The sequence below is a fragment of the Bufo gargarizans genome, chromosome 1 (genome assembly GCF_014858855.1).
Source record: "Bufo gargarizans isolate SCDJY-AF-19 chromosome 1, ASM1485885v1, whole genome shotgun sequence".
In the NCBI taxonomy this organism is placed as follows: Eukaryota; Metazoa; Chordata; class Amphibia; order Anura; family Bufonidae; genus Bufo; species Bufo gargarizans.
In genome coordinates this window covers 470953842-470977640 of record NC_058080.1, presented here as the reverse complement: position 1 = coordinate 470977640, position 23799 = coordinate 470953842, and the positions used below count along the sequence as shown (strand labels likewise).

Below are 23799 nucleotides of genomic sequence, written 5' to 3'. Positions count from 1 at the left end.
AAATGTTGCGCGACAAATGTCGTTGTGTAGACCTAGCCTTAAGCAGACTTCCCAAGTCCCTCTGTCCCTCTTTGCTCCTTAAAGGGAACCTGTCACCTGGAAAAGACAATTTACACTAATCACAGTACCTTAAAGTATCTCTCATAGTGTGCCCAAAGACGTATTCATATCTTCTTTCTGCGTTGTGCTGTCTCATAAAATCGACTTATAAAACTGTGTTTGACACCTTTTTGAAGTCGTGCTGAAGTCACAGGGGCAGCGGCCTCCTTGACTCAACCGTCGGATAAGCCCGCCCCTATGCCGCTCCTCCGCATATTGATGGACATTTTTCCCTGTAGCCGGGACTGCTCTCTTCTCGCACATGCGCCGTGCGCGTCCTGCCGCATCGCGATCCCAGCTACAGCTCCCACCCTCCCTGGCATCTGCATAACATTTTCAATAGATAGTTCTGAAAAAACGGAACGGATACGGAAGACATATGGATGCATTTCCGTATGTGTTCCGTTTTTTTTGCGGACCCATTGACTTGAATAGAGCCACGGAATGTGATTTGCAGGCAATAATAGGACATGTTCTATCTTTCAACGGAACGGAAATACGGAAAAGGAATGCATGCGGAGTACATTCCGTTTTTTTTGAGGAACCATTGAAATGAATGGTTCCGTATACGGACCGTATACGGCCCGCAAAACGGAAAAAAAAACGGTAGTGTGAAAGAGGCCTAAGGCTCATTCACACCACCGTATCCATTTTGATGAACGGAACATCCTTCTCCGTGATAGAAATGCAGATTCTTGTCTGCAAAAACTGGAAGAATAGGACATGTTCTATCTTTTTAGCATGGCCACGGAACGCAAAATTGTGGAACGGACGCAGACAGAAATGTATGGTCATGTCAGTGGTCTCTTAGGCCTCATGCATGCGACCGTTGTGTGTTTTGCGGTCCACAAATTGCAGATCTGCTAAACACGGATGGCGTCCGTGTGCGTTCCGCCATTTGCAGAACGGCACGGATAGCCATTGATATAACTGCCTATTCTTGTCCGCAAAACAGACAAGAATAGGACAGGTTATATTTTTTTTGCGGACCACAGAACTGGAGCTACGGATGCGGACAGCACACATGAAATGGTTTTTATTGCAGATTTGATAGAGATTTTGCACTTTTCATTGCAATGGGTGAAATCTGTAATGTAATCTGCAGCAGTAATTGACTTGCTGAGGATTTATCATATACAGTATTAGTTTCTGCCGCAGATTTTTTACACAACGTGTGGATGAGAATTGCGAAAAACTCTTTCCCTTTGCTGGTAGTGTACAACAGGGCGGATTTGCTTAAGGAAGTGCACACATGACTGAAATGTTGCACCAAATGGTATGTTTTTTTGTTGCAGATTCCATTACAGAAATGCTGCTGAATTGACGCACATTTTAGGCCCCTTGCAGACGAGCGTTCCTCCCGCAGCGAGTCCTCAAGAATAGGCATTTCAATCATAGGGCCGGCTACATTCACTCGGCCGGTATCCGTGTTTTGCGGATCCGCAATTTGCAGACTGCAAAACACATACAGTCGTGTGAATGTGGCCTATGAGAGACAGATCATCCTGCTAATGAGGAACGTCCTGAAGATATTTTTAGTTTCTCCATGTCCGGCCACAAATGTCATGTATTCCATACAGTGCACAGTAATCTGTACTTCTCTAGTGGTTTGCAGCTTACACAGATCTTTGACATTTGACCCTCTTTATATCTTAAAGGGGTCCTCTCACTTCAGTAAGTGGCATTTATCATGTAGAGAAAGTTAATACAAGGCACTTACTAATGTATTGTGATTGTCCATATTGCTTCCTTTGCTGGCTTGATTTATTTTTCCATTATATTATACACTGCTCGTTTCCATGGTTACAGACCACTCTGCAATCAATCAGTAGGTGGCCGTGCTTGCACAATATAGGAAAAAGCACCAGTCTATGTTCGTTCCCATGGTCCCGGCCACCAGAGAGGCTTACGCTTTTTCCTACATTGTGTGAGCACGACCACCACTAATGGATTGCAGGGTGGTCTGTAACCATGGAAACGAGCAGTGTATAATGTGATAAAAAAAAAATGAATCCAGCCAGCAAAGGAAGTAATATGGACAATCACAGCACATTAGTAAGTGCCTTGTATTAACTTTCTCTACATGATAAAAGCCACTTACTAAAGTGAGAGGACCCCTTTAAAAAGTAAAAAAGAAAATTTGGCATCAAACAATGGCTAAATCACCCACCACCTAAGTAACTCAGTTGGAAGACTCCCCCAAACCACACTGCAGAAATCTATTAGGTATTTATGGTGGGAAATGTGGCATCCCTTTACAGCCGGCTTCTCACTAGTTTGGTGCTTTTTCTTTGTTTGTATCCCAACAGCAATTGGTGCCATAACTTTCTGCTCCGATACTAGTCAATTGTCTGGGGAGTGGTCTCCACTCCGTGTGAAGGCTCCCAGGCCTGCCATAGCAAACTGCCTGTTAAAGGGGTATTCCAGCCGCTCTATTAATTTCTATGGGAGTTCCTGAGATAGCCGAGCGCTGTATTTGGCTGTGTCTGGAATTCCCATAAAAATGAATGAAGTGGCCGCACGCATGTGTAACCGGTCGCTTCGGTCATTTCAGGGTAGCTGCAGGGGGTATGGGGCCGTTCTCATGATTGGTGGGGGTCCCAGTGGTAGGACCCCTACTGATCTGATAGTTATCCCCTATGCTGTGCATAAGGGATAATTTTAACCAACCGGAATACCCCTCTAAGTCCTACCTATGGCATAGCTTAATAGGAAGACTCTCAAAATGCCCTAGACTACAATAGTATTCTACAGTCTATGATACAAGCTGTGGGGATCCGCTCTGGTAGGCAGTGGTAGCGAGTGCAGTATAGAGGCAACACAGAATGGTCTTGGTGTAAAACACGATGCTTTGTTTATTCACACGGTGCATACAAGTGAAAGATGGTGCAGTTCATAGGGAGGGTGGTCACACACAACAGCAAAATAATAGTCCAAACACAGCAAGTCCCTGCTGCCGGCTACTTGAGGCCTGTTTCAGTCACATAAAGCAAAGTCTATTTAAAGCCAGGAGTAATGTCACCTTTTTCTCCTTGGTGAAGTAAGTCCATGGGTCTTGCTTCTAGCCACAGGACATGGATCCCTCCTGGCTTCAGCTGCGGGATCCCGCACAGTCCTTCACAGGCCTCAGCACACAGCCCAGCTCACCTCCACCTTCTCACTCTCACAGCCAGAGAACACAGAAGCTCCACATTGCACACCACACCCTTGTTGCTGGTCAGGTTTTAACCCTTCCCTGCAAAACCTGGCCTGGACCGTGGGGAGACAGGCACCCGCCCGCATATCTGCCTGCTCCCAATAAGAGCCGGCCCGGATCCGCTGTGTTAACAGCATAACCGCTGCAATATTCACTTTTCTGGCTCTTACTCCACCGGTGCCAGGACCCCCGGTGGCACGTACCTGCCGTCTACTACCACCCCAGGTACTCTCCTACAAAGCGTTCAGAAGGTCACATATTTAAGCCCCCTAAGGGGACTTAAAAATGTTTATTATAAAATACCAAATTATTAAAAATTGAAATCATCCTCCTTTTCCACTTTAACATATAAAAAAAACAATAAAACATAAACATCATTGGTATTGCTGCATCCACAAGTAACATAACAGATAAAAAATAAAATGGCCAACTTGCAGTTTTTTTGACACCTTGCCTCCCCAAAAATTGAATAAAAAGTGATCAAAAAGTTATTTGTACCCCCCAAAATGGTACCAATAAAAACTTAAGCTCGTCCCGCAAAAAAACAAGTACTGTCATGGGTGTCAGAATATAAAGATGAAAATAATTTCTTTAATGTTTTTTATTTTTAAAAAAGGTAGTAAAATATAATAGAAACTATAAATGTGGTATCACCGCTATCCTATTGACCTGCAAGAAAGAGGTCATGTGCATGTCATTTTTAGAGCATAGTGAAGGCTGTAAAAACAAAACCCAAAAACCTTTGCATAATTGGGGGGGGGGGGGGGGTCCCACAGTTTTTCCAGTACAAAATAAGGTAAATAAAATGGTATCATTACAAAATACAAGTTGCCCCAGGGAAAAAGAAAAACAAACCCTCGTTTAGGTGAATAGAAAATTCAAAAAGTTATGGCCTTTGGAAGAAAGGGAAGAAAAATCAAAAACACAAAAAAGAATATTGGTCTGGCCCTGAAGAGGTTATTTTTATTATTATTATTTATTATGATTAAATAATAAAATAACCCCTTCAGGACCAGCCCAGCTCTTGTTGCTTGTATATCTTGTGAGATACGCCTCTCCTCCCTGGCACGCAGTGATCTGATATCTTGAACTTGCTGAAACAAAGAGTATAGCATATCAGCGTTACCTGTCATGTGTCCCTCTTCTTAGACGGAAACCGTTCATGCAAATTTCATACTTTACTGGCTGCCTTTGTTTACTCTGATCCATAGCAACTAGCGGCAAGTCAAATAAACCATTCTTCAAAGCTGCGGCTAGTTTTCAGTCCTTTAGACTTTTAGCTAGTTCTTTTTAGCTAGTTTAGCCGGTAGTTTGTATAGCTGCTTATCAAGTGTTCAGTAAAACCCTGCGCCGGGGACATATCACATCTGGTAAGTGCAGCTGGCTGTGTGATGTATAAAAAGCATAGTCTACATTCAGGATTTATATTGTACTGTTATTGATTTTTTTTAAGCTTGAAAAACATGTCTCTGGCAAGCGGACATTGGGTACAAAGCAACGTCCTTGGAGATGCCCCAAGACCTCGGTATGTTTAATGGCCACTATTTTTTATTTATTCTTAATTCTATATTTATTAACATGCCCTGTAGAACAGTGTACATAGATGCCCAGGAAAGAGCTTCCAATCTATTTTATATACATGTTATCATGCTGGGATTTATACATTTGTCATGCAGTAGATAAAAATGGTAGTGGAGCACATAAAATTACTTGGAAGAGACAGGGCCTAAACACAACTATACTATACTGCTTTTGCAAATAAAGAAAAACCATGGAATTATGTACAGTGTCTTCATATAAATCAATTGGAGGAGATTTACTAAGCAATAGGCACCAGAATTGTGGCTTAATTTGCACTAAACACATGCTTTACCCCATGTTTATGTGTTTTAGACTTTGTTTTGACAAGGGGTGGTGACTTAATGGCAATAGGAGTGGCTTACAATGAGTCAATGTATGCCAATATTTTTCAGCAAAATAACTAACCACAGGTAGGGTTGCCAACTTTCCCAACAAAACGTTCCGTCCGCGTTAAGCTGTACTCCAAAGGGGGTGTGGTTGTGAGGGCGTGGCTTAACACAGGGTGTTAGGTTTCAATGTTATAATGTCACTCCCATTATTAATAGTGCACCCATTACTGCCCCCCAGTAATATTAATGCCTCCATTAGTGCCCCCCAGATTGATAATGCCCCCCATTAGTACTCCCGGTAATAGTAATGCCTCCATTAGCGCCCCTCAGAATGAATAATGTCCCTATTAGTTCCCTCAGTAATAGTAATGCCTCCATTAGTGCCCCCAGTTATTATAATACCTCCATTACTACCCCCAGAATTAATAATGCCCTCATTAGCACCCCCAGAATTAATAGTGCACCCATTAGAGCCCTCGAGTAATATTAATGCCCACAGTAGTGCCCACTTCTCTTTTCTGTGCAAAAAAAAAAAAAAAAAAGCACTCACCTCCTCCATTTGATCGCGCTGTTGTGAACACCCGCTGCTCACTGGAAGCTCAGGACAGGACCTGCGCTCCAGTGTGATGACGTCTCGCAGCTGAGTTGATTTTTTCTTAACGTGGGGGGGGGTAAAGGCTGTACTAATGAGCGCTCCACAATGGAAGTGCTCATTAACAACAGTCATTACAGGAAAATACCAGCAATTATTATTGCCGATAGAGAAAATAATTACCGGCACTGGCAGGGGCACTAAATTACCAGCCGGTGGCAACCCTAACCGCAGGTGGTGTAAAGTTAGACAAATGTTTCTAGCAACTTGCCAAATTATACATGCAGAGTGAGCCACTGGGATAAATTTGGCACATCTTTAGACTGTTTACAGCGTCTAAATATTAGACAGACCTAGTAGATCTGTCCCTCTGTGGTAAATTGGTGTAAAAGCATACCAAGGTTATGCTGCGTTTATTACTTTTTGTCCCACAATGACATAATATGTTTCTTTGTTGGATCACACATAACATAAAGATGTTTGATTGAAAAAACAAAAATCCTGTTACAGATTTTGCTTTTTCTTACCTGTGTTATGGCATCCCTTAATGTGCTAGGGCCAGTTAGAAAATAACATCTCTAGCGCACAAATTAATATTGGCTAGCACTGCACAATAGTAGATTTAATATTTATCGCAGAACAACATACAGCAATATTAAAGTGTACCTGAGTTGTTTTTTTTTTTTTTTAAGTTTGCATAATGGCTGTGCTGCTTTGTACAATCATAACTGTGAAAGAGCAGGAGTTTTTTGGGCTTCCCTAATGTCTTTTTCAGCCATTTCAATCCCCTCTTCAGCTGCACAGCTAGATGCATTTCCCTCAGAAGCAAGGGGTGTATCCCTTCTGGGAAATCTACCAGCATTGCAGTGCTATGACAGAGGCTCCTTTTTCAGGTAGATGCAGGCAATAAACAGAAATAAAATGATAGGAACTGATTGGTTGTTTTAAGCAACAAGATTGCATTCCTGTATGATAGATTTCACCCATGCCCCAGAAGAATTTACTTAATGTGAAAATAAAACATACAGTACATGAAACATTTTTGTAAAATAATAAATTTCTCAGAGTTTTGGATCATACTAATATCATATGCATTTCTCATTTATTTAAAGGGGTTGTCTGGGTTCAGAGCTGAACCCGGACTAACCTCTATTTTCACCCAGGCCCCCCTGACTTGAGCATTAGAGCAGTTCATGCTCTCCTTTGCGCTATGCTAAATTGCGCATGGCAAATGCTCTTTTGTTCACAATAACACACTGCCAGGCGGAGGCCTCTGCCAGGCGTAGGCTTCACCGAGTCTGATGGGCGGGCTTTAGCACTGCCCTAGCCGTTTTACTGCCTAGAGCAGTGCTAAAGACCGCCCATCAGTGCCAGTGACATCACCAGGCTCCCTGAGCATCCGGAAGAAGAGGCTTCAGCACTCCTGCAAGAGACCCGGTACGTCACTGAGTATAAGAAAACTTCACTTCCGGCAAATAATTTCCTAGACGAAAACGGGGCTTCAGAAACATGTGGAAAAGGTAGGACATGTATTTATTATGTATGTCTGTCTTGTACTAATGGAACAAAGTCCTCAATCCCAGACAACCCCTTTAAGGCATCTTAAAATTAGGTCTCATACTAGAGAGCAGCAGAGGGCTCCTGTGTAAGAACAATATATGGGCCCCTTGGACTACAATATCTCATCATAGAGCACAACCCTTATGCCTCCCTAACACTCACCAGTAATTGTGAGCCATGAAATTCACTAGTCGCTTACAAGCAATCTAATACACAGTGGGATGCTGCTTTTAAAGTGGCAGTGAGTTTGTGCCGCTGCACAGGTTGGTTTCTCTGACACAATAGCAAACGGGTCCGTCCCCCATTGACTTTCAATGGTGTTGAAGACGAATTTGTCATGGCTATACAAGACATAATACAACCGGATCCGTTCATGACAGATGCATGCGGTTGTATTATGGTAAAGGGAGCATTTTTGCAGATCCATGACGGATCTGCCAAAAAGGCTAATATGAAGTAGCCAAACGTAAAATAACACTTTAATCAGGTGAACCACGGCTATGTGTCTGTGCCAACAGTTGGCTAGGATGTTGATGACAGATTCCCTCTAACAGTAATCTCTGTTACTGTGTTGCTATTTGACTTTATTCCACTGACTGACTAGGAACCATACATTAATTCACAGGGCCACCAAGAATCAGACACTGGGGCTAATTTACTATTTTCCCTTTCATCCTCCATTACGGCATACCATGAGAGATGACCCGCCAAACAGGTAGGGACAGGAAGAATAAATTTGACCCTCCTCCGGCTCCTCTTCAGTGTCTTCCTGTCCCTCCAGGTGGAAACAGATTATCCTCATGGCACTTGCTGTGAGGCCGCTTTCTGTGTAAGGCAGGCAGAGGCGGGATAAGAAGATGGAATGCCTTTCACATGAGGGAAGCAGGCAGCACCCGTGCCCTAGTTGGGTATTGAGGTGCTGGTAAGCGTTGGAGATCCCTGCTCCTTACCTCCCGCTCTGCACGTCGGGTGCAGAGGTCCATGTGCAGACCGGACACTCAGGGAGTCCCTCCGGTCTTTTTCAAGCTCCTCATCGCAGCCCGATACTTTCGGCACTTGCAATGACGTCACCGGAAGTCTGGTGCGTTCCAGGAGCTACTTCCGGTCTTTGTAACGCACGCTAAGGGGGAAGAGCTAAAATTGGCGCCCAGGATCAAGGCGGATGTCGCCTGCTGATCTCACGTCTGCAGGTAAGAGTACTTCAAGGGGTCAGATGTAAAGTGGCCAAACATGTTTGAGCCTGGTACAGTCCAAATGGAGACCTCCCAGGGGCCAACTATTGTAAGTTACTTGGGAAAATGCTGTATATTTTAACTTATGCTAACCCCCTTGTACCTCTGTCTCCCTCTCTTACTGTATGCATTTAGAGTGATAAGGATGGGGCTCAGAGAGCTAAACCTAGTCCAAAAACTAAGAAGTGTGTTATATGTTACCTGATTCATATACTACAAAACTCTGCAAAAAATGTACTACAAATATGGCGAAGGATCTGGTTTCTTCTATTGGAGAGGAATTAAGGGACGTAATCAGGGAAGAAATGCGGGCAGCCCTTTCTGAAAATCCTATGCCTACCCCTGGTACGTCTGCATCAAAACATAGTGAACCTAAATTAGGTTACTCCAGTTCATCGGCCTCAGAGTCAGAACAAGACTCAGATTCAGAGGGCCTTGTCTCCTCTGAGTCCTCTGGATCTGATTCAGAATTTAAAAGTTTTCTCTTCTTCTCTGAGGATATAAAGGAGTTGATAAAAGCTGTCAGGGCGACCATGGATCTCTCGGATGAAAAGGTCAAGAGGTCTGTCCAAGATCAGATGTTTAGTGGACTAGAACAAAGGAAAAAGAGTGTTTTTCCAGTCCACAAAAATATGCAGGAGTTAATAAAAAGGCAATGGAAGACTCTGGATAGGAAATTATTTATTCCAAAAACTATGAGACGTCGCCTTCCATTTAGTGATGCGGATTAGAGGCGTTGTTTACGTCCTGTCCTAAAGTATATGTATCCTTATCAAAATTAGTCAAGGGGGCAAATGCCCTTCCATTTAAGGACATGGGGTCCCTAAAAGACCCCATGGATAAGAAAGCAGATTAAAGTCTGAAGAAGACCTGGGAGGCTGCCGCTGCTTTATTTAAACCAAATCTAGCTGCTACATCCGTTTCTAGATCCCTAAAAAGATGGTTATCACAGTTGGAATCTCTTCTAAAAGAAGGGGCTACTTATGACTCCCTAAAAGACTCCTTTCCCCTTCTATTAAAAGCGGTGGACTTCTTGTCTGATTCCACTACAGAATCGGTCAGAATGGCAGCAAAAACCTCGAGACTAGCGGCAGTGGCCAGAAGGGCGCTTTGGTTAAAATCTTGGACGGGCGACATCAGTTCCAAGATGAAACTATGTAGTTTGCCCTTTCATGGGAACTTGATGTTTGGCCAGGATTTAGAAAGCATTTTTATAGAGAACTTCGGACTCTAAAAAATCATTTACCTAGGGATACAAATAAAAGAAAATTTCCCTTTCGGAGGGTCAAAAAAAGATAGTTCCTTCCAGGCCAAAAGATCTTTTGTCGCAGGGTCCAATCTTTCATCCCAAAGTGGAAAGGTTACATTTGGCAGCTTGGAACCTGAGAGGGTGACATTGAGGTAAAAGGGCTTATCGGACGCCATAATTGACACCATGCCGGCTAGCAGTAAAGAAGTTACTTCTAAAATTTACTCTAAAATCTGCAGAAGGTCCTGTAGTTGGTGTACTCAATCGGGGAACTCTTCTCAGAGATTTTACATCCAGGCAATTTTGGGATTCTTAAACAGGATTTGAGAAAGGGTTACGTCCAAATACCTTAAGAGTACATACACTACGTGCAGAATTATTAGGCAAATGAGTATTTTGACCACATCATCCTCTTCATGCATGTTGTCTTACTCCAAGCTGTATAGGCTTGAAAGCCTACTACCAATTAAGCATATTAGGTGATGTGCATCTCTGTAATGAGAAGGGGTGTGGTCTAATGACATCAACACCCTATATCAGGTGTGCATAATTATTAGGCAACTTCCTTTCCTTTGGCAAAATGGGTCAAAAGAAGGACTTGACAGGCTCAGAAAAGTCAAAAATAGTGAGATATCTTGCAGAGGGATGCAGCACGCTTAAAATTGCAAAGCTTCTGAAGCGTGATCATCGAACAATCAAGCGTTTCATTCAAAATAGTCAACAGGGTCGCAAGAAGCGTGTGGAAAAACCAAGGCGCAAAATAACTGCCCATGAACTGAGAAAAGTCAAGCGTGCAGCTGCCAAGATGCCACTTGCCACCAGTTTGGCCATATTTCAGAGCTGCAACATCACTGGAGTGCCCAAAAGCACAAGGTGTGCAATACTCAGAGACATGGCCAAGGTAAGAAAGGCTGAAAGACGACCACCACTGAACAAGACACACAAGCTGAAACGTCAAGACTGGGCCAAGAAATATCTCAAGACTGATTTTTCAAAGGTTTTATGGACTGATGAAAGAGAGTGAGTCTTGATGGGCCAGATGGCTGGATTGGTAAAGGGCAGAGAGCTCCAGTCCGACTCAGACGCCAGCAAGGTGGAGGTGGAGTACTGGTTTGGGCTGGTATCATCAAAGATGAGCTTGTGGGGCCTTTTTGGGTTGAGGATGGAGTCAAGCTCAACTCCCAGTCCTACTGCCAGTTTCTGGAAGACACCTTCTTGAAGCAGTGGTACAGGAAGAAGTCTGCAAGGTAAGAAAAACATGATTTTCATGCAGGACAATGCTCCATCACACGCGTCCAAGTACTCCACAACGTGGCTGGCAAGAAAGGGTATAAAAGAAGAAAATCTAATGACATGGCCTCCTTGTTCACCTGATCTGAACCCCATTGAGAACCTGTGGTCCATCATCAAATGTGAGAGTTACAAGGAGGGAAAACAGTACACCTCTCTGAACAGTGTCTGGGAGGCTGTGGTTGCTGCTGCACGCAATGTTGATGGTGAACAGATCAAAACACTGACAGAATCCATGGATGGCAGGCTTGTGAGTGTCCTTGCAAAAAGGGGGCTATATTGTTCACTGATTTGTTTTTGTTTTGTTTTTGAATGTCAGAAATGTATATTTGTGAATGTTGAGATGTTATATTGGTTTCACTGGTAAAAATAAATAATTGAAATGGGTATATATTTGTTTTTTGTTAAGTTGCCTAATAATTATGTACAGTAATAGTCACCTGCACACACAGATATCCCCCTAAAATAGCTAAAACTAAAAACAAACTAAAAACTACTTCCAAAAATATTCAGCTTTGATATTAATGAGTTTTTTGGGTTCATTGAGAACATGGTTGTTGTTCAATAATAAAATTAATCCTCAAAAATACAACTTGCCTAATAATTCTGCACTCCCTGTATATCAGCATTAAGTTCGGTGTTTGATGAAAAAATTGTGAACCACCCTTGGGTTATCTGGTTTTTGAAAGGGGCAGATAGACTAAGACTCTTCTTAAGACCTACCGTTCCTCCCTGGGATCTTAATTTAGTTTTATCAGGTCTGACAATTCACCCTTTTGAACCCCTTTCAGAAGCCTCGCTGAAGTATGTTTCTCTGAAAACCCTATTTTTTGTAGCAATTACCTCAGCACATAGAGTAAGCGAGATCCAAGCTCTAAAAATAGTGGAACCATTTTGCATAGTTTTCCCGAACAGGATTGTTTTTAGATTGGATAATCTTTCCTTCCTAAAGTCGTATCTAATTTCCACAGACATTCCATCTTTTTGTTCAAATCCAAAATCAGAAGGGGAAGAGAAGTTTCACAAACTGGACGTACGTAGGGATATCTTGTTCTACCTAGAGACCACAAAGGCTTTCAGGAAAACTGATTACTTGTTTGTACACTTCAGTGGGGCACATAAAGGTCATAAAGCCACAAATAATTCCTTGTCTAGATGGATAAAAATTGCCATATTGCAATCCTATAGGTCTTTAGGGGTATCTCCACCAAAGTCTTTGACAGCCCACTCTACAAGATCTGTCTCAACATCCTGGGCTGGAAGAGCAAGTGCTTCGTTAGAACAGATCTGTAGGGCAGCGACGTGGTCAAGCCCTCACACATTTACTAAACATTACAGTGTACAGTCGTGGCCAAAAGTTTTGAGAACTACATAAATATTGGAAATTGGAAAAGTTGCTGCTTAAGTTTTTATAATAGCAATTTGAATATACTTCAAAATGTTATGAAGAGTGATCAGATGAGTTGCATAGTCCTTCTTTGCCATGAAAATTAACTTAATCCCCAAAAAACCTTTCCACTGCATTTCATTGCTGTCATTAAAGGACCTGCTGAGATCATTTCAGTAATCGTCTTGTTAACTCAGGTGAGAATGTTGACGAGCACAAGGCTGGAGATCATTATGTCAGGCTGATTGGGTTAAAATGGCAGACTTGACCTGTTAAAAGGAGGGTGATGGTTGAAATCATTGTTCTTCCATTGTTAACCATGGTGACCTGCAAACAAACGCATGCAGCCATCATTGCGTTGCATAAAAATGGCTTCACAGGCAAGGATATTGTGGCTACTTAGATTGCACCTCAATCAACAATTTATAGGATCATCAAGAACTTCAAGGAAAGAGGTTCAATTCTTGTTAAGAAGGCTTCAGGGCGTCCAAGAAAGTCCAGCAAGCGCCAGGATCGCCCCCTAAAGAGGATTCAGCTGTGGGATCGGAGTGCCTTCAGTGCAGAGCTTGCTCAGGAATGGCAGCAGGCAGGTGTGAGCGCATCTGCACGCACAGTGAGGCGAAGACTTTTGGAAGATGGCCTGGTGTCAAGAAGGGCAGCAAAGAAGCCACTTCTCTCCAAAAAAAACATCAGGGACAGATTGATCTTCTGCAGAAAATATGGTGAATGGACTGCTGAGGACTGGGGCAAAGTCATATTCTCCAATGAAGCCTCTTTCCGATTGTTTGGGGCATCAGGAAAAAGGGTGTCCGGAAAAGAAAAGGTGAGTGCTACCATCAGTCCTGTGTCATGCCAACAGTAAAGCATCCTGAGACTATTCATGTGTGGTGTTGCTTCTCATCCAAGGGAGTGGGTTCACTCACAATTTTGCCCAAAAACACAGCCATGAATAAAGAATAGTACCAAAACACCCTCCAACAGCAACTTCTTGCAACAATCCAACAATAGTTTGGTGAAGAACAATGCATTTTCCAGCACGATGGAGCACCGTGTCATAAGGCAAAAGTGATAACTAAGTGGCTCGGGGACCAAAACGTTGACATTTTGGGTCCATGGCCTGGAAACTCCCCAGATCTTAATCCCATTGAGAACTTGTGGTAAATCCTCAAGAGGCGGGTGGACAAACAAAAACCCACTAATTCTGACAAACTCCAAGAAGTGATTATGAAAGAATGGGTTGCTATCAGTCAGGAATTGGCCCAGAAGTTGATTGAGAGCATGCCCAGTCGAATTGCAGAGGTCCTGAAAAAGAAGGCGCAACACTGCAAATACTGACTCTTTGCATAAATGTCATGTAATTGTCGATAAAAGCCTTTTGAAACGTATGAAGTGCGTGTAATTATATTTCACTACATTACAGAAACAACTGAAACAAAGATCTAAAAGCAGTTTAGCAGCAAACTTTGTGAAAACTAATATTTGTGTCATTCTCAAAACTTTTGGCCACGACTGTAGATACTAGGGCTACTCAGGAGCTTATCTTTGGTAGGAAAGTATTGCAGGCCATAGTCCCTCCCTAAATAAAAATTAATTTGTTATAGCTCATGGTATGCCGTCATGGAGGATGAAAGGGAAAAACCATATTACTTACTGGTAATTTCCTTTTCATGAATCCTCCATGACAGCATGGGTTTCCCCCCCAATAAAAAATAAATACATTTATATATGTAGATATATAGGTATGTCGTTGTATATAGGTGGAGGTATGTGTTGGTATGAAAAAAAAAAAAGACGAAAAGACTCTCTAGGGTGTCGGTTGAGAAAGACACTGAGGAGGAGCCGGAGGAGGGTCATATTTATTCTTCCTGTCCCTACCTGGTTGGAGGCGGGTCATCTCTCATGGTATGTCTTCATGGAGGATTCATGAAAAGGAAATTACCAGTAAGTAATATGGTTTTCTGTCTAAAATGTAGACAGTGTAAAGGCTGTCTAAAGATGTGCCAAATCTATCGCAGTGGCTCATGCAGAATTATATATTTGATGCATGACTAGACACTTTTGTATAACTTTATACCATTAGTTCGTGGGCCAAAATTTTTGTAGCTCATGTCCTTTTCCAGCTAAGTGTACATTGATTTTCTAAATCCAGCAGGCTCTTTCGGTAGCCTGTACCAGCATAAATGCGGGCTGTTGGCTGGATAAAAACCACTGCATGCAATAGTCAATGGGGATCCAGCGGTGGATGGTAGAATCCGGCAATGCTGGAACAGCCTGCCAAATCAGGTTACCAGAGATGTGAACGAGCCCTTAGTCATGCCTCTTTCGAGCTAAACCATGACCCTTGGGGATCTAAAATTTGGTGCACCAGATTGCAACAAAAATGCACCAAATTTTGATGCATCTTACAGCAAGGCCTATCACATTAGTATCTGTCAGCCATTGTGCTATGGGTAACTGTGAGCATGACATAATCAAACTTTGCCTGGCATACACTACAGAATGTGCTTGTATGTCACAAGCAATTTTCCATTGTGTAAACCAATGGGTCACTGAGCGAGGGCTTGGCACCATATGCAGATACTGCTATCTATCACTATACTGAAGACCAGTTACTTGTTTTCCCCCCTCACAGCCACTCAAAGTCAATTATTTTAACTTTAAATCTGACATCACACATTTTTATATTTTTGCATTTCACAACTTTTTCCCCCCTATATTTCTCAGTATAACACTAGGAAACATAATAAAGACAAAATCATTAACCTAGCGCATTTATCATTATGGTCATATTAACCATCACCTCCAATTCATTCATTTTATGATAGTGGTATAGTCTGTGCCTTTCATGCAGTCATGCCTAGCAATGCTTTTTTCTAGCCCTTTCTCCTAAGGGTACTGCCACATATCCTGCCGATGCTTTTTTGAATGCGGCAAAAAACGTATCAAAAACATGCATGCGGTTTTTGCAACAACATACCTGTGATTATGCTGCTTCCAGCAGAGAAAAAAAAAGAGTAAATCACAAGCACCCAGGACGTAGGTTTTATTTCCTGATCTTTAGTTGTGTCTTCTAATTACTCACGTCCTGCATAGCATGAGTTGAACAACTTCCTGTTCTAAGCCTGACTCTCACTAACAGATTATTGTGTAAAAGGTTTCCAGGCTATGAAAGCATGATTGTGAAGAGTCCATACAATAAAATGTATCATATAATAATATTTTAATTAACACTGAAACATGTTCTCTTCCTAAGCTTCTATTTCTTATAAGGACCCTTTTACATGGACCTATGATTGAGAACAAAACACACTTGTTCCCAATCATTGCCTCGTATAAACAGGTTGGAGATCACCCGTAACCCTTAGGATACCGGAGGTTTTTTCATTTTTGCGTTTTAATTTTTCTTCCCTATTTTCCATGAGTAATAACTTTTTTATATTTCAGTCACATAGCTGTATGAGGGCTGTTATTTGCAGGACAGGTTGTACTTTCTAATGCCACCATTAATTATGACATAAAATGTAATGGGAAGCTGTAAAAAAAAATTCCAAATGGGGTGAAATTGGAAAAAAAAGCGCAATTCCGCCACCGTTTTATGGGTTTTGTACCCATGGCGTTTCGTTTATGGCAAAACTGACCCATGCCCTTCATTCTCTGGGTCAGTACGATTACAACGATACCCCATATGTGTCGTTTTTTATGTCTAAATAGTGTAAAAAATAAATGTAAAGTTTGATAAAAAAAAAATATTACATCACCATATTCTGACCCCCACAACTTTTTTATACTTATGTCTACTGAGCTGTTTAGGGGCTCATTTATTTGCAGAACAATCTGTAGTTTTTATTGATATCATTTTGGAGTGTGCTTGACTTTTTGATCACATTTTATTTAAAAAATTGGGTAAGAGAAGCAATAAAAAAAAATGGCAAATTGGCCATTTTGGCCCTTTTTTCCATTACGCCATTTGCCGTATTGGAAATAAAAAAAAATATTTTAATAGTATGAGCGTTTTCGATCGTGATGATATCCATGATGTTTATAGTTATTTAGGTATTTATTTTTTACTATACAGAAAGGGGGGTGATTTAAACTTTTCTTTATATATATATATATATATATATATATATATATATATAAAATATATATATTTTTTTTTTTTGTGATCATTTTGTAGCTCATATATGAGCCTATAAATAATGTTTTTTTAATTTTTAATTTTGTTCTATCAGGGATTTTTAAATTGGCATTTAAACCCTATTTTGCTCATTTCTTATCCTGGCCATTTCTTATCTGGTGGCCAAAATATGAATTGCAGTATGAACACTTTCAGCCTCGTCAGTGAGGCTAATGGTATACAGCGTAGCTACCGATGCCCGCATTGGCGACACGGGGCATCGGTAGCAAGTCTTTGCGCATTTAGATGCCGTGATTTTGCTTGATCACGGCATCTAAAGCCTTTAATTACCGCAATCGGCATTATTGCCGGTCACGGTAATTAGCCGCAGGTCTCTGTTGTATGAAACAGCAGAGATCTGCCGGCCATGACGCCCGCTGCACGTGCGAGCGGGCAGCATGTTTACACATCTCTCCAGCGCCGTACATGTACGGCGCTGGTAGCGAAGGGGTTAAAAATGATCAAATGCATATCAATCAGGTGATCACAGCTTTCATGTAAACAGGATGAGCCGCTGATAATATACAAAGAGAACGAGGGATGATCAATCCTAGTAACGAACATTCTTTCCCCAGTAAGGTTTCATCAGGTCGTGTAAAAATCTGCATAGATGGACATGTATATCATCAATCGGCGCTCCTACGGGGATGAATTTGCCCCATGGAAAATCCCCAAAAACTCTGCAAACACAAATAAAGTACAATAATGCCATAATTATAAAAAAATATTCTGGTGCTAATGCTACGTTCATTCTATAAGTTTGAGATTCTTGGCAGATACATTTTGAACAAAATTATTTGTGCCTGTCCGCTACCAGCCCAGCATCAAGACAATCTCTATAGGACAAGAACCTAACACTAAATGCTACCTACCCCATACTGGCCACCATTAAATACAGGGAATGCAGGTTCCACATGCATGCTGAGCCCACTTTATATCTTACCTCTCCTGGTGCCAGAAGGCTTCCAATGAATGCAGGGAGAGCACATCTCCAATGCAAACTGCATTCATTGGAAGCCTTCTGGCACCAGGAGAGGTAAGGTATAGAGTGGACCCAGCTTGCATGCGGAACCTGCATTCCCTCTATTTTATGGTGGCCAGTAGGGCACCGTAACAGGTAGCATTTAGTGTTAGGTTCCTGTACAAAAGAGATCACCTTGACGCCGGCGGACAGGCACAAATAATTTTGTACAAAATGTATTTGCCAAGAATCTCCAATTTATAAAATGAGCGTAGCATTAGCACCAGAATATTTCCTATAACAATGGCATTATTGTACTTTATTTGTGTTTGCAGAGTGTTGTTGCATTGTTTTTTGTTTTAGTGCTTTCAACAATGACAACGTGCACCTGCGTATTGGGATGTGCTGACTGACCCCTTTTTCTTTGCCCCATGTAAAAGCACCATAAGACTGTCTGTTTTTTAGACCTCCAGAAGTAGCCTCTTTTGAATTCATTAATTTTCCCCATGACTTACTTATAAAAATGTCTATACAAAATACATTGTAATATGGTTTATTTTACACAGGAGTCTTTGAAACATAAAAGCATAATGCAGTAAAGTTTCTTTCATCCAGTAGCCATCAGATCAGAAATTCAATAGAAACTGCAGGGAAGGCTCTAACCACTGTCAGGGCCCATTTACGAGGACAGATACACATTGAACTTGATAGATTGAGAATGAACCGTTTTATTGCCTGCTTTTAGTAGCATTTACATGCAGAAATCATCCCTTCTGCTTGGTGATGAGTGATGGTTATAGCGGTTGTTCATCCCCATACAGATTAATTGTTTGTCAGCAGTAGATCCCTGTTTATACAGGACGATGTGCTGGCGACAAATGATGATTGGTCTTCCACCTAATATATTCAAAGCTGGTGAGAAGGAGCCATTTCTAGCTCTGATTGTTATTAGCTGACCTGCACAATACCAGGACTCACTCCACTGCCCATCCAGGTGCTGGGTTTGTGTGTCCTCCAAGCACTGGACACAAGTGGACTTCTGAGAGGGAATCAAAAGAACACCAGGGGGCGCCATGACAAGTATATAACAGCAACATTTAATAACAAACATTATTATGTTATTTTCTGATATTGAGGTTATTTAATCATGGGATAAGCAGTGGCATAACTGTCATTTAGGCAGACTATGTGACTGCAGTGGGGCGCGGGACGCCTGGTGCTGAACTTTTTATTCTCTTCCCCTTGTGAAAACACTGCATTATCTATCAGCAGTTGACAATAGGGGGAGCTCAATGCAAAGTATTTAATTACAATTTCTTTCTTCATAAAAAAAAAAAAAGTTGTAAATTTGTAAAAAATCTGGGGCGTTTGTGTTCTGCACTGCCTGGGAGTGACTGACGCACACATACTCAGAAACTGGGGGGAGGAACGGGGGGCAGGAGTCTATACCAAGTTCTCCCATGGGGACCTATAAGACCTGTGTAGGCCCCTGCCTGTAAGCTCATATTCACACTTTAAAGGAGTTGTCATTGTTAAATGATAACTCAGGCAGCCCCTGTAAATAACAAAGGAAGGGATAGTTACCCCCTTCATCCCCTGCAGCTTCCACTGTCTGGCTCCAGTCCTTCCTCTGTTTCTTTTCCTGTCTGTGATGTTCCAATAATTGGCTTCAGCAGTTATGTCACTTGTACTACTGAGGCCAGTGATTGGCTGGAAATATTACCGCTGCAGCCAGGAAGATGACGTTAGCAGCAGGGAGGACTGTATTGTAGCACTGGAATCGGCAGGGGAGAAAAGGGGAAAGTATGGCTTCTTTTGTTATTTAGTACATTTCCAGAGGCTGCCCAAGTTTCTATTTATAGTATTGAACGGGTTGACTGTGTTTAACGTAATGGAAATGACCCATTGATAGCTCTTATTTATTTTAGATGGACTTTAGAGGGCATCTGTCAGCAGATTTGTACTTATGAAACTGGCTGACCTGTTACATGTGCACTTGGCAGCTGAAGGCATCTGTGTTGGTCCCATGTACATATGTGCCCGCTTTACTGAGAAAAATGAGGTTTTAATATATGCAAATGAGCCTCTAGGAGCAACAGGGGCGTTACCATTACACCAAGAGGCTCCACCCTCTCTGTGCCCTCTGCACTTTGATTTACAGGGCCAGGCTATGTGAATGTGATCACGCCTGGTCCTGTCAATCAACGTTTAGGGGGTACGGCAGTTGCAGAGAAAACAGAGCCTCTATGTGATGCCCCCGTTGCTCCTAGAAGCTTATTTGCATATATTAAAACATAATTTTTCTCAGCACTGACGGCATGGGAAGAACATGGGACCAAAGCAGGTACAGCCAGTTTCATAGGTACAAATTTGCTGACAGATGCCCTTTAACTGATGGCATCATGCTGAGTAATGTAATATACTGCAGTTTTTAGTCCCTTTAGAAGTGTTTGTCTTCACTTTTCAGTTACAGAGAATAGAATATTAGACAGCAGTGGGTATCATGTTTGTGATCAGTTTTGTCTGTTAGTTGTATTTTTGTAATGTAAAGAAATCCAGATATTGGAAATAGCACAGATCTATTCTATATCATCAAGCATTGAGCACATGCTCTTCTTAGGCTACTTTCACACTGGCGTTTCTGGGTGCGCTTGTGAGTTCCGTTTCAGGGCTCTCACAAAGGGCCCAAAACAGATCAGTTCAGCCCCAATGCATTCTGAATGAATAAGGATCCGCTCAGAATGCATCAGTTTGCCTCCGTTCCATCTCCATTCCGTTCTGGAGGCGGACACCAAAACGCAGCTTGCAGCGTTTTGGTGTTCACCTGACGATGCGGAGCCAAACGGATCCGTTCTGACTTACAATATAAGGGACAGGCAAGCAGTGCAGAAGCAGAACAAGCAGCAACAAGGTAGAGGAAAACTGAACGGCATGCCAAAAACACATCACAAGAGTCAGACAGGCAAGCAGTGCAGAAGCAGAACAAGCAGCAACAAGGTAGAGGAAAACTGAATGGCATGCCAAAAACACATCACAAGAGTCAGACAGGCAAGCAGTGCAGAAGCAGAACAAGCAGCAACAAGGTAGAGGAAAACTGAACGGCATGCCAAAAACACATCACAAGAGTCAGACAGGCAAGCAGTGCAGAAGCAGAACAAGCAGCAACAGAAGGTAGAGGAAAACTGAACGGCATGCCAAAAACACATCACAAGAGTCAGACAGGCAAGCAGTGCAGAAGCAGAACAAGCAGCAACAGAAGGTAGAGGAAAACTGAACGGCATGCCAAAAACGCATCACAAGAGTCAGACAGGCAAGCAGTGCAGAAGCAGAACAAGCAGCAACAGAAGGCAGAGGAAAACTGAACGGCATGCCAAAAACACATCACAAGAGTCAGACAGGCAAGCAGTGCAGAAGCAGAACAAGCAGCAACAGAAGGTAGAGGAAAACTGAACGGCATGCCAAAAACACATCACAAGAGTCAGACAGGCAAGCAGTGCAGAAGCAGAACAAGCAGCAACAGAAGGTAGAGGAAAACTGAACGGCATGCCAAAAACACATCACAAGAGTCAGACAGGCAAGCAGTGCAGAAGCAGAACAAGCAGCAACAGAAGGTAGAGGAAAACTGAACGGCATGCCAAAAACACATCACAAGAGTCAGACAGGCAAGCAGTGCAGAAGCAGAACAAGCAGCAACAGAAGGTAGAGGAAAACTGAACGGCATGCCAAAAACACATCACAAGAGTCAGACAGGCAAGCAGTGCAGAAGCAGAACAAGCAGCAACAGAAGGCAGAGGAAAATGGAATCAGGAAAACAGTCAGAGTCAGGTTTCTACCACAACCGAAAAAAGCCCAATCAGCAGTTTGCAGCATCACTGGGACCAATGCTTGGACACGTACCATAAATATTATTTTCAACATAATAATGTTATTCGTTTGACTTAATGCATTCATGTATAAATAAATCAATATTAATTATATACATATTTGTGCATTATACATGTAGGTATGGCCATGCATTAGCAGTGGCAGGCAATATTGCATTTGTATTTGGAGGCTGCACCACTAACAAAGTTCTGGTAAGTGCCGCAGTGATTTTTTTGTTTATAGGACCACCGAGTACTTGCTCCGCCTCCCACACTGTTCTGCCGGCCGTAGCCACGCCCCTACACAGTGAGACATACGTACACGACATAGTATATTCTTCTTCTTCTCCCTAGTTATGATTTGGTTGTACAGTACAATATCCAAGCATAATACCTATTGCCCTTTTGTTTTTATTCATATGATAATAATAAACGTTTGTTTCAATAACAACATAAAAAAGCACAAAAATGGCAAAATGAAAAGTCACAAAGCCACTTGTCAGTATCATCACTGGAATATGTGGACATATATATTGCTGGAAATAGATTTTTTTGGTACATATTTAATGCATTCATTTCTATTTTTATAGGATGAAAAGTCAGTGTACTTCAATGACTTTTACATGCTTACAAGTAAGTTTTTCTTCCTCATTTCTGTGAAGTATATAACTAGAAATGTGAAATGGTGGTATATGTGTTACAGCAAGTTTTATACAATTCAGAGAATACTTTGCCTTCATTTTCTAATAATTTTCTTCTGTGATACAGTGAAAGAGTTAAGTTGCAAGTAACCTTAAAGTCTATGTACCTTAGGAGTCAATTTTTTCATGATTGCATTTAACTTATTTTTGGCTAAAAATCATATTTTCAATTGGCTTTTATAAAAAAATATTGAGCTGTTAAGTCACAAAGGGTTAACCGTTTTTCTAACTGTGTGACTGGTACTTTCACTTTGTGCCATTACCCTTATCTCTAAACTACTAAGAGGTCATAAACACTTATTTAAGCCTCTTTCTTATCAGTAAGAAAAGGATTGACATAAGTGTTTATAATGTGAGAGAGCAGAGATAAGGAGTCCGTCTGCTCCTCAGATGACGGAAAAGACAGACAATCTACAGGCAGCTAGTGGAGCATGTCAGCTCTGTACAGAAAAAAGGATTCCATATTCTTAATAAAGACCAATTGAAAAAAATATATTTAGCTTAAAATAAGTATAATGCAATAATAAAGAAAATTGCCCCCAAAGGTGTACATAGCCATAGCAAGCTGATTTTTCAGTTTGCACATCTTTCAAATAATCATTGCTGCAAGTAACCGTCATTTTGTAATGTGTTTTCTTACCTTTATTACTCATATCTTCAGTTCTGGGCTGTGGTCACATGACCATCTCCATGCAATTCTTTATTTCTCTTGATATTATATATATGGACGCCTCAGTGATAGGGGAGTGTCTATGTAACTAGCTGGTGGGAGGAGCTATAAACTAGCTGGGTGTTAGGGGCAGTGATAGGGGAGTGTCTATGTAACTAGCTGGTGGGAGGAGCTATAAACTAGCTGGGTGTTAGGAGCAGTGATAGGGGAGTCTCCATGTAACTAGCTGGGTGGGAGGAGCTATAAACTAGCTAGGTGTTAGGGGCAGTGATAGGGGAGTGTCTATGTAACTAGCTGGTGGGAGGAGCTATAAAGTAGCTGGGTTTTAGGAGCAGTGATAGGGGAGTCTCTATGTAACTAGCTGGGTGGGAGGAGCTATAAACTAGATGGGTGTTGTTAGGGGTGGTGATAGTGGAGGGTCTATGTAACCAGCTGGGTGGGAGGAGCTATAAACTAGCTGGGTGTTATTAGGGACAGTTATAGGGGAGTGTCTATAGAACTAGCTGGGTAGAAGGGGCTATAAACTAGCTGGATATTATTAGGGGCGGTGATAGGGGAGTGTCTATAAAACTAGCTGGTGGGAGGAGCTATAAACTAGCTGGGTGTTAGGGGCAATGATAGAGGAGTTTCTATGTAACTAGCTGGGTGGGAGGAGCTATAAACTAGCTGGGCGTTGTTAGGGGCGGTGCTGGAGCTATGGCAGAGAAAGGAGAAGTGCATCATGGGTTTGGTTAGATATAACAACAGGAAGTGCTGCATACAGGATGTAAACCAACCAGAGTGATTGGGTTAGACCACTTTCACCTATGCATTAAATCTAGCAGGCTGATCCAGCAGAGTTTACTGTATCTGACACAGCTGGATAGGGCTAAAACACCGCCAGACCCCACTGTCCATAACGGGACCCTGCGG

General features: G+C 42.0%; 1 protein-coding gene across 1 annotated transcript in view; it reads left to right on the top strand.

Annotated features, from left to right (window-relative positions):
• The first annotated feature begins 4441 nt into the window (after positions 1-4441).
• The window catches only part of LOC122932912 (rab9 effector protein with kelch motifs-like), a 96396-nt gene continuing 77038 nt past the window's right edge, over positions 4442-23799 (top strand). Inside the window, exons 1-4 of the mRNA XM_044287590.1 lie at positions 4442-4665; positions 4749-4820; positions 21657-21729; positions 22107-22149. Coding sequence (XP_044143525.1) covers positions 4759-4820; positions 21657-21729; positions 22107-22149 — 178 coding nt within the window. The 5' untranslated portion in view covers positions 4442-4665; positions 4749-4758. The remainder of the gene's footprint in view (positions 4666-4748; positions 4821-21656; positions 21730-22106; positions 22150-23799) is intronic.